Source organism: Sinocyclocheilus rhinocerous, unplaced genomic scaffold, assembly GCF_001515625.1.
Source record: "Sinocyclocheilus rhinocerous isolate Xijiao unplaced genomic scaffold, SAMN03320098_v1.1 scaffold1733, whole genome shotgun sequence".
In the NCBI taxonomy this organism is placed as follows: Eukaryota; Metazoa; Chordata; class Actinopteri; order Cypriniformes; family Cyprinidae; genus Sinocyclocheilus; species Sinocyclocheilus rhinocerous.
Window position 1 is genome coordinate 1,061,003 of NW_015640388.1, and position 17,546 is coordinate 1,078,548.

Consider the following 17,546-nt stretch of genomic DNA (forward strand, 5'->3'; position numbering starts at 1 on the left):
AAATTAAACATTGAAGAACAGTAAAAATTATAATGAATATGCTATACGGTACATATTAGCAAAATGCCCCTCTCTACAGTTTTTTTTTCTGTCTGACTAATGAGTTTATGGTCACCGAGTTTGTTTTTCTGAGGTAAATATGACGTTACGTGACACATCGTTTACAAGCAGTTATATTGACTCTGCGTGGCTGAAACACTGATTGACAGATTACATTAGACAGGATACGGATTGTAAAGTTGTACTCTTTCTTTTAACTTACCTTCAGATGTTTAGTCATGCTTATTTTGTGCTGAAACTGGTATTAACGTGGAGATGATCAGTTCACGTGCGCCTCGCGCTGCGCTGCTGCGTCTGTTGAACTGAGGCGCTACAGCGATCCGTCACTCCACATTAAACAGCGCCAAAACGGCATAATTATTGTTTAAATACTGCAATACAATGGACAGAATTTGAAATCTGAGACTTTGTTTCATATTAAAAGTACCAAAGCACAATGCTTATTGCGATTTATTGGATGGAGGTGCCCTTCAATGTTCCATCCATTAACTGAAAACAGGCTAGAATAATCGATTCGTAAAAATGAGAATCGATTAAAATTGAGATACAGATATTTTTCACCCAGCCCTAGTTTTTATGAACTTTCTGAAGTGCCAACGTTTTGGTGTAATGATCTTTAAATAGAGCGACATAAATCTCAGTTTTCATTTAAATATCTTCATTTGTGTTTTAAAGATGAACAAACTCATGTCATACAGGGTGAGTAGGCTAACTGATAACAATTTTTATTTTTGTGTGAACTAACCATTTAATGTGACAAAAAGAAGAGAATTAAACGTTTACACAGCTCAGTTTTATTTGATATCCCTTCAATGTCATAACATGAAACTTACTATATGCGGTGTGTACAGGAGCAACGACTCAGCAGCATGCTACACAAAATAAATAGTAAAGCTGGAGAAAAGCGATTTCCTCAAAACTCAGTTTAGTGCCTCTCTGAACGAGACAGGAAACTGAGGTCTTTGAGTAAACTCACTTTTCTCATGCTTAGCAATCCAGGATGGAAAAGAACCCTTCATCCATCCCTCTTATTGCCAAATACAGAAAACGAGGAAGAAAATGATTCCAGTCCTTGCATAAAATGTACAAAAATGGGTGGAGACCATGAGCCCACACAGTGCATTAGTGAATGAAGAGGGTTTTGAAACACATCAGACTAGCTGAGCTCATGTCGAGATGATAGCTGCATACAGTTTATTGTTATGAGTACACAAAGCAACACTGCTTAATGTGTGGCCGACTAACTCTGGCCAACCTTTTTTAGGCTTACGCAAGACTTCTTCAGGTCTTTGGTTGGACCCTGTACAGCATGTTGAACGGACAAAGCCAAAAGCCTTATAAATACAACCAATAATCCAAAAAGAGGCAAAAAAAAAAAAATTTAAAAAGTCTCCCAAATCAGATGTCATACAGATCTGTCTTCATAAAGTGAAGCCGGTAAGTAAACATAACACTGGAACTCTATCATGCTACTGAAACAACAAATAACTCAACTGGCCTTCCAACAAAACAAGACCGTAACATATATAGCGAAAAAAAAAGTTTGTTGATCAATAGATCGTAGGGAAAGAATTTGTAAATTAATTATTAATATGCTTAAAAAAAAAAAAAAAAAAAAAAAAAAAATATTCGCATATACAATATAAAAGGGGAACAGGCAGTTTTAGGCCTTTGATCCCAGTTTAAATTTTGGATTTAGTGGCTGACCATCTTGCATTGTTGTTTTAACTTCACCAGAACCATTTCCTCTTCCCTGTGTGTAAATGGCAGGAACCAAAAGAAAAGTGCAATATTACACTGTGGATGACCCTCTTCCCCCATATGGGGGTTAGTTTAGACTTGAGCTCATTATCTGTCAAGTATCCCAAAAATCAAAACTAGTGACATTTGTGAATACATCATTTAAAACATTACATTTAGTTTGGTTAGCAAATGTTTTTTGGTCAGTCTTCACTTTAAAATAGATATCTGATTAGTTTTCAGATTTAAAGAAAATCAATGCTGTGAGATCAAAAAGCAACGGATCAGAACTCAAAAAAATCCCCTAAATAGTAACGGTCACTTAATAATGACCTTCAAGACATGCTTTAACCTACGCTGGAAGAGGACAGCACATACTGTACAAGCCAATTCAGCTGCCTCAACGTCAAAATAACATTTCTATTCCTCACTGATTCCTTCCTGTACCAACATCTCAGCCTCAACCCTTTAAAGGGGCAAAGGTGCTCGATCATAGAACTCCAGTTTCTGAGCTACGCCCTGTAAACATGCTCTCTGACCAACATTACGTTGTTTCTACATCAGCGAGACACATTTTACAGCACTAGTCCTTTATCTCACTTACTGCACTAGCTGGACTTAATACAAACCCTCTGTTTGTCAACACTCCATTTAGTAGTATTCAGTCAGGTTGTCCCAGGACAAATAATAGAAACTATATTTGTGGTCCTGAGGGACTAGATTTCTACTGAATATAATTATTAATATGCTTAAAAAAAAAAAAAAAATAATAATAATAATATTCGCATATACAATATAAAAGGGGAACAGGCAGTTTTAGGCCTTTGATCCCAGTTTAAATTTTGGATTTAGTGGCTGACCATCTTGCATTGTTGTTTTAACTTCACCAGAACCATTTCCTCTTCCCTGTGTGTAAATGGCAGGAACCAAAAGAAAAGTGCAATATTACACTGTGGATGACCCTCTTCCCCCATATGGGGGTTAGTTTAGACTTGAGCTCATTATCTGTCAAGTATCCCAAAAATCAAAACTAGTGACATTTGTGAATACATCATTGAAAACATTACATTTAGTTTGGTTAGCAAATGTTTTTTGGTCAGTCTTCACTTTAAAATAGATATCTGATTAGTTTTCAGATTTAAAGAAAATCAATGCTGTGAGATCAAAAAGCAACGGATCAGAACTCAAAAAAATCCCCTAAATAGTAACGGTCACTTAATAATGACCTTCAAGACATGCTTTAACCTACGCTGGAAGAGGACAGCACATACTGTACAAGCCAATTCAGCTGCCTCAACGTCAAAATAACATTTCTATTCCTCACTGATTCCTTCCTGTACCAACATCTCAGCCTCAACCCTTTAAAGGGGCAAAGGTGCTCGATCATAGAACTCCAGTTTCTGAGCTACGCCCTGTAAACATGCTCTCTGACCAACATTACGTTGTTTCTACATCAGCGAGACACATTTTACAGCACTAGTCCTTTATCTCACTTACTGCACTAGCTGGACTTAATACAAACCCTCTGTTTGTCAACACTCCATTTAGTAGTATTCAGTCAGGTTGTCCCAGGACAAATAATAGAAACTATATTTGTGGTCCTGAGGGACTAGATTTCTACTGAATAAACTGGAGTAACAAGAATCATTAAATATCCTAATGACAGATTCATCTTAGCAAAGACCTTAAAACTTGAATACAGCAATAAGTGTAACCTTAGCAAGATTATCTCTGGATCTTTAAGGGAAACACACAAACTTAACTTAATTCAGTCTAATGTGTTTCTATAAGAATTCTTTCAGTCTAATGTGCTTCTAGAACAGCAAGATGCCCACTTTTTGTTTCATCAGCGAGAAGACGAGAAGAAAAGAAAGAGAAATGGCGGGAGACAATTACAGAGTGCTTACTTTCCGACCAACTTCTTTGGACTGAGGTTTCAATAAGCAGCTCAAACTCCCAGCAAGCAGAGAACTAACAGTCCAGAGTCAAGAATCAAGTTATTATGATGATGCTTCTCAGAGCCACAAATCAGAAAGGATAAAACGATGCTGTGTTTGGTCCTGGCAGACAGTGGGCCCAGCCCTCAGCTCCAGGAGACCAGTCTGACACACTCAGCTTCCCCCGTTCATCTCTGCTGGGTCTTTGGGTACAAGCAGACTCATGCGTCCCGCGGAGCTCGCTGCACTTTTGATCACCTCCATCCATCTGCACACACATCCCAGCATGTTTTAGCATATCAAATATTCACTTCTTCTCTTTTATTATAGAAGAAAAAATAATGAAGGCTGTTAATTTAGCATGATTAATAAATAAATAAAAATATATCAGAAGTATTATGTATAATGTGTATTGAATTGTAATATAAATATTTCACTAGTCTGTTTTTGTTAGAAGAAATGCAAGCAATTATTTGCAATTAATAATGACATACACTACGGTTCAAACGTTTGGGGTCAGAAAGTTTGATTTTTTTGTGAAAGAAAGTTTTATTCAGAAAGGATGATTAAAAGGCATTTATAATATTATTAAATACGTCATTTTCAAATAAATGCTGTTCTTTTTTAAACTTTATATTCATCAAAGAATCCTGAAAAAACTATCACCGTTTCCACAAAAATATTAAGCAGCACCAATGTTTTCGACATGATGATAAAAGTTTTTCTAGAGCATCAGATCAGCATATTAGAATGATTTCTGAAGGATCATGTGACACTGAAGACTGGAGTAATGATGCTGAGAATTAAGTTTAGCCATCACTGGAATGAATACATTTTTAAATATATGAAATAAGGTTATTTTAAATTGTATTAACATTTTACAGTATTACTTATTTTACTGTATTTTTCATCAAATAAATGCAGCCTTGGTTAGCATAAGAGACTTCTTTAAAATGCATTTAAAAAAAAAAAATCTTACAGACACCAAACTTTAGAACAGCAGTGTACATTAATTCAATAAATTACCAAATCATTAAAATGATGCACTGAAATCAATTGACAGCCCTAAAACTAAGTCATTAATATGAAACAAGGAATAACCTAATGAATAATTTTGAATAAATTATTTTAATAAATATATTTAAAACCATACCTTTCAAATGTATACTCGCTCTCTGCCCTGAAGAAGTAAACATGGGATTTGAACTGCAGCTTGAAGACGTACTCCTTATGGATGCTATCCGATTCCTCTGGGGTGCTGACTGTGTAACCTAGCAACGGCAGACTGGCCAGAGGGAAGTCATCCTGGAACAAAAACAAGAATTAATTAGAAATTATCCAGACCTTTAGACCTCCTGCAGGAAGTTTAATCTTTCAGAATGAACATCAAATACATCAAACGGCTTGTACATATTCCAATACCTGGTGTGTCTTATAGAAGAACAGGCAGAAGTTGGTAAAGACGACCCAAAGTTTCTGCCAGCCATTGCTGTTCTTGAACTTCCTTAGGAGGTAACCAGACAGCTGGTTCTGTAATGGAGGGCATCATAATAAAAAAAAATGTCTCAATTTCACTGGCAGAGCTTGTAACTCTCTACACATTCTTCTTATGGGTCAGTGAGAAATACTGTCTAATAGTGGGTCACAATGAATTTGCAATGATAAAGCATTTTCAAAGAGATGGTGATTCGTTGTCATGAGTGACAGAGAGAGTTGTTGATGCAAATGTACACATCTCATTATTTTCCCCCCAAAAAGTTTTTAAATATATTTTATTTATTTTTATAAAATGGATAGTTCCGGTCCTTGATTCCCATGTCATCCTCTGACTCCTGCTCCAGAGACACTTCATCTGATGATCCTTATGATTGTGCGGAGGGAAAGGAAGAAAGGAGGAGAGGGGAGAGAGAGGAGGAGCAATCGGAAGCGATGGGGTTTACATCTACTTCAGGATCAGTGATAAAGAGGCTAAGGGACAAAAACACATCACAACCTGCACATGTGTGGACAGTGGAGGAATACGCTGTAAGCAGGCTCGAGATACTTACTGTTGGAGCGATCACACAGGCTTGGGTCCAACAGAAGATCTGATTTCTCCTGACATTTCTTTGACATGTCAATAGCCATGTTCAGATCTTCAATCCATTTGTTCATCTCTACTTTGGAGCTGTGGAGGAGAAAGAGTCTCTTACTGAAAGATGATAAACAGCAAAGACAAAAGTTAAAGGGATAATTCACCCAAAAATGAAACTTCTGTCATCATTTACACCCCCTCAAGACCTTGTTGCTTTATTCTGCTTCATTCTTCTGTTGAAGATATATATTTTGAAGATTGTGGGTAACAGTTAATGGTTCCCACTGACTTCCATAGTATGGAAAAAAAATACTATGGAAGTCAATGAGGATCAGCAACTGTTTGGTTACATACATTCTTCAAAATATCTTGTGAGTTCAGCAGAAGAAGAAAAAAAATTCATACAGGTTTGGAACAACTTTAGGGTGAGTAAAATGATGACAGAATTGTTATTTTTAGATGAACTATCCCTTTAAAGGAAATGTTTCTTTGAAAATAAGAATAATATAATATTACTGTTAATTCAAACGTTTGACATCTGTAAGATTATTTTTGTTTTTGAAACAAGTCTCTTATGCTCACCCAAGTTTATTTGGTGAAAAATACAGTAAAACAGTAATATTGTGAAATATCACCATTAAAAAAAAATATATATTTTAATATACTTTTATATATTCAATTTAAATTTAATGTAATTTATTCTTGTGATGGCAAAGCTGAATTTTCAGCAGCCATTACTCCAGCCTTTAGTGTCACATGATCTTTCAGAAATCATTCTAATATGCTAATTTGGTGATCAAGTAAGATTTCTTGCTATTATCAGTTGTGCTACTTAATATTTTTGTGGAAACCGTGCTACTTTTTAAAAAAAAGATTCTTTGATGACTAAAAAAGGACAGATTTATTTTAAATATAAATTTTTGTAACAATATTAAAGTCTTTACTGTCATGTTTGATCCATTTAATACATCTCTGCTGAATAAAAGTACATAAAAAAACTAATGACACAATATACAATAAAAGTGTATAATATAATTTCATTTCATTTTAATACGTATTTGTTATTACTGTTGAAATTTGATCTCATTATTTCAACAGGCTGCTAAGTGTAGAACATATACAAAATTGTTCTTTATTTCTCAACATTGCAAAAAAAAAAAAATAATAATTGGAATGAAATCGTTATTAGAATAATTAAATACTCGAAACCCAAATTTTTCAACCAAATCAAATGAATCATGATTCCCAGTCCTACTTAAACGCAGTGTGAAAGTAATTTCTTTCATATGCACTCACCTAGCTGCCACCACAATGGTCCTCTGAGCGGAATATATGGTGAAACAGTGAGGAACAGACCACTCATTCTCACTTTCCTCCACCTGCAAAACATTTAAAGTCCAGAGAGAGGCCTGCCAGTTAAACTTAAGGGATCTGTACGACTAGCATACTTTGGGATAATATGACTGATCCCATCCCAAAGTGTCAATAATCTACTTGTTAACATCCTGACTACTAGCAATCCTCATTTCTATCAATGCTGGGGAGGGATAGCAGAAGGAGCCGATGGGGGAAATGCAAATGTTGTGGGCAGACTTTCGAGGTGCTGTTTGGGAGTGCGGGATTTTGGGATTTTCCTCATACTCACCGGAGCGTCCAGCACAATGAGCTGCGGGCAAGAGCGAAGCACAGACAAGTCCACTGTAACAGTATGTACTGTAAATGCATTTCTCATTTGGTAATATATACAACCGTTGAAAAGTTCGGGGTTTGGGAAGATTTTTAAATGTTTTTAAAGACGTCACCTAGCTCACCAAGGCTGCATGTATTTGATCACAAACACACAGTAAATACACCAATATTGTGAAATGATTACAATTTAAAATAACTTTTCTATTTTTATATATTTTAAAATGCATTTTTATTCTGTGATGGTAAAACTGATTTTTTTAGCACTGTCTGTCCGTGTTAATAGACAGCATGGTATTAGGTTGAAAATAACCCAGATTACTCCTCTCCTCCTCCGCACGCCAGCCCTGAACACTTGTAAACAACTCTTTTAAGTGCAACTTTGAACATGCGTCTTGTATGAATTGTGGGCCAGGACAGTGTGCATCGTCAAATTTTAGTTAACGGCAGATACTACAAATAAGGCCTGAAAGATCACTGCTTTATGAAAACAAAGCTAAGATGTGAGACAGTGCAGACGTTTAGAGAAAAATGCCAGTATAAACGTCATTTATCAATGCCTGCCTGTGCACTTTCATCGGAGTTTACCCCAGCAAGCCACATTAATTCTAACTTCACTTAAAAACAGCATGCTACTGAGACAGCCCTCTTCTCATGTTTAAAGATGGGCAAATCCTCTCAGCCTAGCACTTGTGCAGACTGTTTGGACAGAGTCATTCATCAAAAGGCCTTTTCAGGCAAGCTGGTTTGCATAAGAGATGAGACATTGATGGGATTGCTAAAGATTCAAAATAAGCTGAAGTGCGTGTACTTCTTTTGCAGGATAAAAAAATTGTAAAAAAAAAAAAAAAAAAAGTGTATCTATATTTGATATAGTATTATTAAAAATAGTATTTGTCAGGTAATGGCAAGATATGTCGGGCTCTTCAGTGAAGCTGATTTACATTTGGAGCTGACTTTTGATTTCCAGAACCTCCGAATCAAAGATTCAACTCCTTTTGGCATCGAATCCCAGCCCTAACTGAAAGTCATTCGCTGAATTGAACATAAATCAGGTGACGTCAAATTCAACCACTAGCCATTTGATTTCACGATTTGTTAATGCTTTTCTGATGCCTATGAACACAAGCCACTTAAAAGAAGCTTGGGCCAAGGATTTTGGTGTAGACCTGTCTGATGAAACATGGAATGAATGTCTTAGTAGGATCTAATTTTGTTCAATAAATGCTAGACATAGGCTGATCCAGTTTAAGGTAGTGCACAGATTGTATTAATTCAAAGTTAGACTAAATAAAATATACAACACTATTTCTTAGGGATGTAACGATTCACTCAACTCACGATTCGATTCAATTCACGATTTTGTTTTTTACAAAATGAGATTTAAGACAAATTATAAATTATTCGTTTCCATATAACTAACTATGACAAAAGTTCATCAGCATGCATTGAATAATCCCATGTTGTAGCGCAAAAAAAAAAAAAATCGATTTTCAACCGGCTCGCGGTTAATCGTTACATCCCTACTATTTCTCCAATTTGTGATAGCTGTAAAGCGACAGAGGACTCCCCATCGCATCTGTTCTGGTTTTGTCCTAACTTGTTTGATTTTTGGAGTAGCATTTTTGACTTTTTTTTTTTTTTCAAAGGTTTTACAAATCACATGACAATGTTCAGCATACTACCGTTTGGAATGTGTATCACTACATAATGCGTACTGTTTCGTATTCAATAATGCAGTTAGTATTCCATTCCAAAAATAATTCCTGGGAATACTCACAATCATCCCATGGAGGGGAAGCTGTCCATGAACTTTGAACTGATTGGTTGCAGTCACCCCTTTGCTTGTGTACAGCAGCATGTCTGAAAACTTAGACAGAAAAAGGTTTTGGTCAACCCAGACAGAAGTTAAAATCAAAACTGCCAAAACAGAATAGAAGTTCAGTCTTACGAGAAAAAACATCCTCTGCTGCAGACCCTTCTTGGTGAGCTTGTAGAGACAACCTTCCCTGATAAATTCCTAGAGGAGGAGCAGGAAAAAAAATGAACTGGGCACTTTACTTACTGACTTTTATTAATTATAAAGCAGCAAACTACAATTCAAATTTCCTTGTTTCTCTAGAACTCTTCATTTTGTGAGATGCTCATATGTAAGGGTGAATCATTGACGTCTATTGTATTGCTTCCAAGCTCTAAAAACTACATTACTATCATCCTGCCAGTAGTGTGCCACAAATCGAACGAGAAATGAGACAAAGATTGCAATGTGTGATTGCCATGACAGTGAGCGTTTGTATCGAGGTGAAATAACTTTTCCAGTGAAGAACAGTGCTGTTATTTTGGCTATTATAACCCTCTTTTAAATACCTTTCTCGATATTTTGTCTATTCTGAGTTGAAATATGATCTTCTAGCTCATAGATTTATCTTTTATCTTAAAGATTTCTGCCATTTAAAAAGTGTAAATCTAGGAATGCAGATTTACATTTTATACTACTTAGTACATTTCTGACCATGACCATAGTATAATTGGTTCATAACGCTAAAAGGGGATGTTCTGTACGCCAGTTCATCCACTACTTTGACTAACCAAAACAAAAATTCAGGTACAAGGTAACTCACTCTTCCCGGAGCCGTAAGGTTCTCAATGCCAATCAGATCTCTCTGAAGTTCTGTCAGCTTCTGAAAGTTCTCCAGTCGAATCAGACTGCTCTGCAGCTGAGCAGCAATCTCTGCAACCTCTTTCAGAGCCTCTGCAAAAACAGAATGTGGACGTTCATTATCATGCTCAGATCTTAAAGAAAAAGCGTTTGTTCTTCGAAAAAACATCTGAGGTTTAGCTGGTAGCAGAATCACCTTTGCAGTCATCGTAGTCTCTCTGCTGGGGGACGTAATGCTTACACAGACGCTCCAGGATGAGTTTGTAGTGCATGAGTCTCTGAATGGGTTTCAGCAGGAAGGTGTTGAGAGGCAGGTAGCACACCTTCTGCAGCTCAAACTCTTTATACACAGTCTCCAACTTCTTCACACGCTTTGTGGCTTTCTCAAGCTCTGTTAACACCTCATCATGCTTCTGCAGAAAGCCTATGAACTCCTGAGATTATGAAGGCAACAACCCCATCACGTAAATTATGGATGATCTGAATACTTTATTACATTAAAAATCAAAGTTGTTCTTGTTTGTAGAACTGAACTATAACCTCACCTTCAGAGCACACATGTTGCGCAGCATGACATCTCCAATTCGTTGGTAATCTCCTTTTACATGAGCGTTAGAGCGCCCCTCCCTGTGAACATGTGAAAATGATCAGTGGCTGAGACAAAATAGCATTCCTGTCATGAACCTTTAAACCAAACATAAAAAAACTAAGTTTGCATAGTTTTTTTTTTTTTGAGTATCATATTTGATACATCAGGCTTTCATGGTTCATATAGTATGACATAGTACATATGGAGCTCATACTTGAGAAAAAAAAAGTTATTAAAAACAAAGCAAAAATATGCAATTTAGTGCAGTTGCTGATAATTAAATGACCAAAATAAGTTGAAATTCTGATAGCTTGTAATGTAAATCAATGAGATTTTTATAAAAGTATAACAGTCTACTTGCATAAAATGCATATAAAAATCAGTTGTCACTTTATATCTCACATATACCACCACAAACTGAAGGTAGACATTTTTAAAAACTATATACTAAAATGAATTTTTCTTGCTAAAAAGTATTAAATATCAGACAATAGAAAGCATGTAGTAGATTGCATACAACAGGTTTTTTTTTGTGATAATTTAGAGGTATTACAAATTTGCGTATCAAATATAATACAGTAGGCTTTGTAGGGTTAAATTAAAATTTGTTTAACATTGTCATATATGCTAACAAGTTGCATTTTGTTAAATAAGAACTAGTACCAGAGAGCCAGCCTTTGGTCAATCTCTTTGAGAAAACCTCTGTGGAACTCATAGATGGGGTCGATGTTGGAGAACAGGAGGGTCATGAGACCCTCAGGCATTGCGTTTTCTTTAATCACTGCACTGCGGAACCACTGAGGACATGGACACACACACACACACACAGTTCAAAGACAAAAGCTCATCTAACAGACACATTAAACACATCAATAGAAACATACACAACAGCTAATTGACACAACATACAGGATACATTGTCCAGACAAGCCTCACACACTAAACTTGTTATATTCATGAGTCATGAGCACAGACAGCTCTGCTCACCACTGTGATGACCTCCAGATCTTTCAGGTAAGTCCGCTCTGTTGTCAGAATCTCCTTAGCAATGAAGTAGGCTTTGTCGGTGGGATATCTCTGAAAATAAAAGCATACTTAAAACCATTCTTAGATAAGCTGTATTAAACCCTCTAAACACTCTATTTTATTTGGCAAGTTCATTTATGTTCTATGGAGTGAATGTAGAATGTAGAAGTGGAACTCATAGATGGGGTCGATGTTGGAGAACAGGAGGGTCATGAGACCCTCAGGCATTGCGTTTTCTTTAATCACTGCACTGCGGAACCACTGAGGACATGGACACACACACACACACACAGTTCAAAGACAAAAGATCATCTAACAGACACATTAAACACATCAATAGAAACATACACAACAGCTAATTGACACAACATACAGGATACATTGTCCAGACAAGCCTCACACACTAAACTTGTTATATTCATGAGTCATGAGCACAGACAGCTCTGCTCACCACTGTGATGACCTCCAGATCTTTCAGGTAAGTCCGCTCTGTTGTCAGAATCTCCTTAGCAATGAAGTAGGCTTTGTCGGTGGGATATCTCTGAAAATAAAAGCATACTTAAAACCATTCTTAGATAAGCTGTATTAAACCCTCTAAACACTCTATTTTATTTGGCAAGTTCATTTATGTTCTATGGAGTGAATGTAGAATGTAGAACATAAAAAGTTAATGCAGAACACAGAACCAAGAACTTATCTTAGAAATTAAGTTATAGTACTTACTTAGAACCTACATAAAACCCAGAAATTAACAAAAATGAATGTATAAGTTAACCTGGAATACACATCCTAGAATTTATCTTAAATGTTAGCACAGTTTAGAACTTAGAAGTTAATGTATAAATCAGAATTTATCTATTAAATTAATGTAGACCTTAATGTAGAAGTTAGCTAAGAACACACTGTACAACCTCAAACACAAAACCTACAATTTAACTAAATTAACCTATCTTTGAACGTAGTAGGTTCATCTAGAACCTTGAACATTTAACACAACTCAGAGAAAAAACTTAAAATCCAGAAGTTAACGTTGAAACGAACGTAAAGATTAACTTCAAACACAGAACCTAAAATTTAACATTAAACTTACAAGTTTAACATAGAACCTAGAACTCATTTTAACCTAACTTCAGTTGACTCGGAAATATTTCAAGATACTATTACATTTAAAGTGTCAATGTCTGATAAATCTATAAAAGTTGGGTAATGGTTCCCACTCATTTTTTTAAATTTTTTTTTTTACTTATTTCAATCAAATCCAAGCATGCCCTGAGCTGGGCTTCAACAGTAAACGTTTTCAACTCTTATTCAGGCTCGGGCAGGTTGGCATGCGATCAGTGTACCTTCCTCCTGCCCTCTTCGTCTTCCTCTAGTCTGGCAGTGCCCACCTCATTCAAGATGGGGCTCTGCAGGGGTGAAGGTGCCTGGCCGGGAAGACTGAGAGTGGACATCTGGAAAGAGGGCGACAGACACAGAGGACCCTTGGTGTTGAAGGGAGAGAGCTGTGGGATGTCAGTGGCAGAGTCTACGGGATGAAAAAAGAAAGGGAGAACATGAGTTAATACTGTTAAGACCATAATAATAATAATAATAATATAAAAGTAAATAGTTTAGATTTGTATTGATTTTTTTTTTTTAAGTTTAGGAGTTTAAGTATTTTATTTTTATAAAAAAAATAAAAAAGCAAAGGAAATGTTTAGGAGCTTATTAAATCAAATAAAAAATATTGTAATTTAAATACTACTACTACTACTAAACAAATATGTAAATAGTAATTACTTAGTAAACACCTAACAACCACCTAGAACACCCTAGCAACCACCAAGTACAACCTATCACTCAAAACACCCTTCATGCATCTAGAAACTGTCAATTCAATAAGCATGTCATTATGCCCTGCATCAAATCAAATAGGCGATTTAAAGTGCTAATAACATAACATGGAAAATTAAAAAATATATATATATTTGGTCACCAACAACTCTGCCAAAGCAATTATGACAAAGCAGAATAGCGAAAGATATGATATATCAGGAGACACGGCCATTCTCACACATTGAGCTGTTGTTTGCATAGCAATAAAACGGGAACGAGAGAAAAATCACACCCATTTCCTTTACCACATACTATTTTATTAAGAAATAAAAGATAAGAAGCCTGAAAACAAATGAAAAATAACACCACGCCTACTGTATATATAAAGGGATAAATACAAGAAGGGGGAAATGGTTTCTTCCTCAAAGAGGAGTAGCTCACGGGGGAAAACAAGAATGTAGAGGCTGGGCATAAACAAGGAACTTCAGATAGAAAAAGGTGGCTTTACGACCCGGAAATAATTCCTGCAGAGGATTATCAGCGATACTGCTGGGCTGGTGAGCCGGCAATGGTTTACAGTTTAACTGGAGTGTCCCAGCGGGGATGACATAGGAGAAGAGGGTAGGGAGAGAAGGGGTCTGGAGCCGGAGTTTGGCAGCCAGCCTGAACAAACACTCTACACTAGAGTGAGGCTGTGGAATGTAGCATAAGAAGCAACAACAGACAGGCTTGTGCTAGATTGTGTTCAGTTTTGTATTTTGTATCAAATCCTACTGGTAAGTTCATTACTGCTATAAACTGTAGATGAGAATGAGAAATATGTATTGACACCGTGTTTATTAGCAACTTTTTTGTTAAGGAATTAAGTGTTAACACACAACATGCATCCTGAATTACCTGAAGTAATCACAAACAGTACTGTATATGAACTTGTGTACAGTATCATCTATTGGTCAGAAATTATCTGCTTAAAACAAATGTAAAACAGATACAAAAGGACAGGATTTATTTCACTTTATTTCAAAGCTGTGACTTTTTTAAGCTACTTAGTAACTCATTTGTTAAACATAGATAATGAAGACCAGTATTCTTATTGCTAACTAAAAGCAGACTTATTAAAATTATTTTCAGCAATTAAAATAAAACAAAAAAACAAAACAAAAAAACAACAACGAAATGTTGCCTTGGCAACTGAAATACGTTTTAAGTACTAAAATAACTAAAATTAAAACCAAAAAAAAAAAATAAAAAAAATAAAAAAATAAAAATAAAACTAAACAAAACTTACATATAAAATTAGAAATTTCTAAAACTAACTAGAATTTACAATATAAAAGTAAAAGGGAATTAAAAATATTAATAAATACTTTTAGTAAACAATTAATACTAAAATAACACTAATGGAGACTTTTTTCAGTACATTTGTACTGAAATCCTACATTGAACCTCGATGAACCAAAAAAGAATGAACAGAGGGCAAATTGACATCTGATAGGAGCTCAGCATGATCACAGTTTAAGAATTCAGCTTATTTATTTCCTGAGGCTAGTACAGTATTTGCAACCATTTTCACTTAAAGGATATGACGTGATTTAAATTTTTCCTTTCTCTTTGGAGTGTTACAAGCTCTTGGTGCATAAAGAAGATCTGTAAAGTTGCAAAGACTAAAGTCTCAAATCCAAAGAGATATTCTTTATAAAAGTTAAGAGTCAACCACGCCTACCTAATTCTAACACACCCCCCCAAATACAAAAAATAATGTTCTTTTTAGCAACATCATTTTACAAGCTAAAACGGATAAATTTACTTGAATTAGTAACAAAAGACCAGGGCATTACCCTACACAGAAGAGAACTTATCCTTGATTCGCTGATTGTTCTCTTATTTGCAGTATTTAACATATAGGCAGAAGGATTCAAAATGATGCCAGACACACTGGCTCCCACTAGTTTTAGCATTGCTCCCACTTTCCTGGCCATCAGCTTGTTTTCCTCTAGTATTTTTGCTCACTGTTCAACCACAAACTCTCAAAGAAACGATGATAAATAGGTGGCTCAAGATGTTGACACTGGCACTGATCCATGTCATTGAAAATAGCTCCTTAAATATAGAACTAATCAAAATAACACTGCAAACCACAAATCCTGAAAAAACCCATTAAGGTTACATCCTTATAAAAAAAAAAAAAGCATTCCAGCAGTTTAAGAAAACTGCATTAGATTTTAATGAACACCATATTACAGTTAGGTATGGCAGTAGGTTAGGTATGGACACAGGTTATTAGAGGGGCTAATGCAGTTTCAGTTTTTAAAGTCATTTGCATCACTTAAATCATTTTTCAAAGGGTACAAAAAAAGTCTGAAATCCCAGTTACCCAAAAGTGTTTTGTTTTTTTATTTCAAAGGGAAAAATGTGCGCGCACACACATATAAGTACACTCTATTTTCACATTAGTACATTAAGGACCTTGTATTTGCATTAATAGCACTTAATTTCAGAATTAAATTAGCAAAAAAATATTGATACTGAGGAAGCATAAAGTAAAGCACAAGGCAGGTAAAGAAAGGCAAATCTGGTCAGGTTCTCTTTTGTCATTAGATCCCCTAAAGTACTAGGAATACCTCTTTAAAAAAAAACAAAAAAAAACTAAAATCTTGTTTCTGATGCAGTACTGTGACTGACTGAGACTTAACTTTGTAACTTAACAGCATTTCTATTTGAAAATGTTTTAAGTGCATTGTAGTTTGTTATAAATACCGAAAAAGTGTCTTAAAATGAAAAATAATATTAATTTAAGACACCTTCAATAGCAATTAACATTTTTCAATACTACATTGAAAATTTTCCCCGACCATAACGTCTATTTTGCATCTCTTATAAGAAACACTTAAAAAACAGCCACACTGCAAACAAACTGCATTTTTGTGCCAATATTTAAAGTGTGCATGTAAACAAATCAGAACACATCACTAGCTTATAGTGAGTGGGGGGGACCAAATGGTGGACTTCATTACTTACGAAGGAGTTTATCTACCATCAAAATGTATGTGTTTTGAAATGTATCTGAAGTGCTAAGATGTGGAAGGTGAGTGCTAAAAATGGTTCACAGCTGTACATTATAATATTCATTATCCATGATATGGAAAAAGATCTTCAGGGACAACAGTGTGATATTAAAACACTGATACATTAAATATATTGTATCAATATTAAAACAGAGCATACTGTAATTATGTATTAGTCCAGACTCAAGAACAGTCATGTAACTGGCACACATTCACAAGCTTGAGATACTGATGTGTTGGACAGGAATAAAACCTATTTGAGGTAAATTAAAATTGGTTTCTTGAAAATAAAACTGCTTTATGTGTTAAACGGACAGTGAAATCTAAACCATAACAGCCCTCAAAAAGCAAATTCTTTACTATGGATTCTATGAGAGAAGACGACTAGACCAGGAACATTGTGGGTTTTCATTAGTGCAGGCTTTGTTTAGCTGAGTTAACTAAAAGAAAATCTGTCAAAATTCCTGAATTACAGTATTATTTTGTTAAATTAAAAAAAAGGTTAATTTGTACTTCATCTGTCACTTTATAAAGTAGATTTGGCAACACTTAATAATAATAGTAGTAGTAATAATAATAATAATAATGGTCAATACAAAGAGAAAGTCAGTCATTATGTCCATGATGGGAGATCTGTGGATTCAGCTGATGTGAAGGAAGCACCGTTAGGTGGATGGCCAAATGGTGCCTTGCCCAGAGTTTAAGAGCAGCCCAGGCCTGCCCTCGCTTGTGGGAGTAGAGAGAGAGGCTCCAGTAGTTTAAAGGTGCAGTAGGAGATCTTGGAAAATACTAACTTTAGCCTGATAGCACTGAAAGCGAACGTCCCACCCTCCCCGCAATCGCTGTCCAAAGCCACGCCGCCTGAACGCATATACGCTCACAGACCAGAATACCA

General features: G+C 35.6%; 2 protein-coding genes across 2 annotated transcripts in view; both read right to left on the bottom strand.

The window, feature by feature from the left end:
- Positions 1-2,536: 2,536 nt before the first annotated feature.
- On the bottom strand, positions 2,537-11,847 carry LOC107752657 (FERM, RhoGEF and pleckstrin domain-containing protein 2-like). Its single transcript, XM_016568688.1, has 13 exons — positions 11,733-11,847; positions 11,409-11,542; positions 10,702-10,783; positions 10,353-10,590; positions 10,119-10,249; positions 9,449-9,517; positions 9,278-9,367; positions 7,108-7,190; positions 5,786-5,904; positions 5,531-5,598; positions 5,160-5,267; positions 4,891-5,042; positions 2,537-4,005 (listed from the first exon to the last, which is right to left on the bottom strand). The coding sequence occupies exons 2-13, from the start codon at positions 11,507-11,509 to the stop codon at positions 3,912-3,914; spliced, it is 1,335 nt and encodes a 444-aa protein (XP_016424174.1). The 5' UTR covers positions 11,510-11,542; positions 11,733-11,847; the 3' UTR covers positions 2,537-3,911.
- The window catches only part of LOC107752658 (FERM, RhoGEF and pleckstrin domain-containing protein 2-like), a 15,974-nt gene continuing 10,003 nt past the window's right edge, over positions 11,576-17,546 (bottom strand). Inside the window, exons 7-11 of the mRNA XM_016568690.1 lie at positions 13,115-13,296; positions 12,223-12,312; positions 11,947-12,032; positions 11,733-11,820; positions 11,576-11,593 (exon numbers count right to left, since the gene is read on the bottom strand). Coding sequence (XP_016424176.1) covers positions 11,576-11,593; positions 11,733-11,820; positions 11,947-12,032; positions 12,223-12,312; positions 13,115-13,296 — 464 coding nt within the window. The remainder of the gene's footprint in view (positions 11,594-11,732; positions 11,821-11,946; positions 12,033-12,222; positions 12,313-13,114; positions 13,297-17,546) is intronic.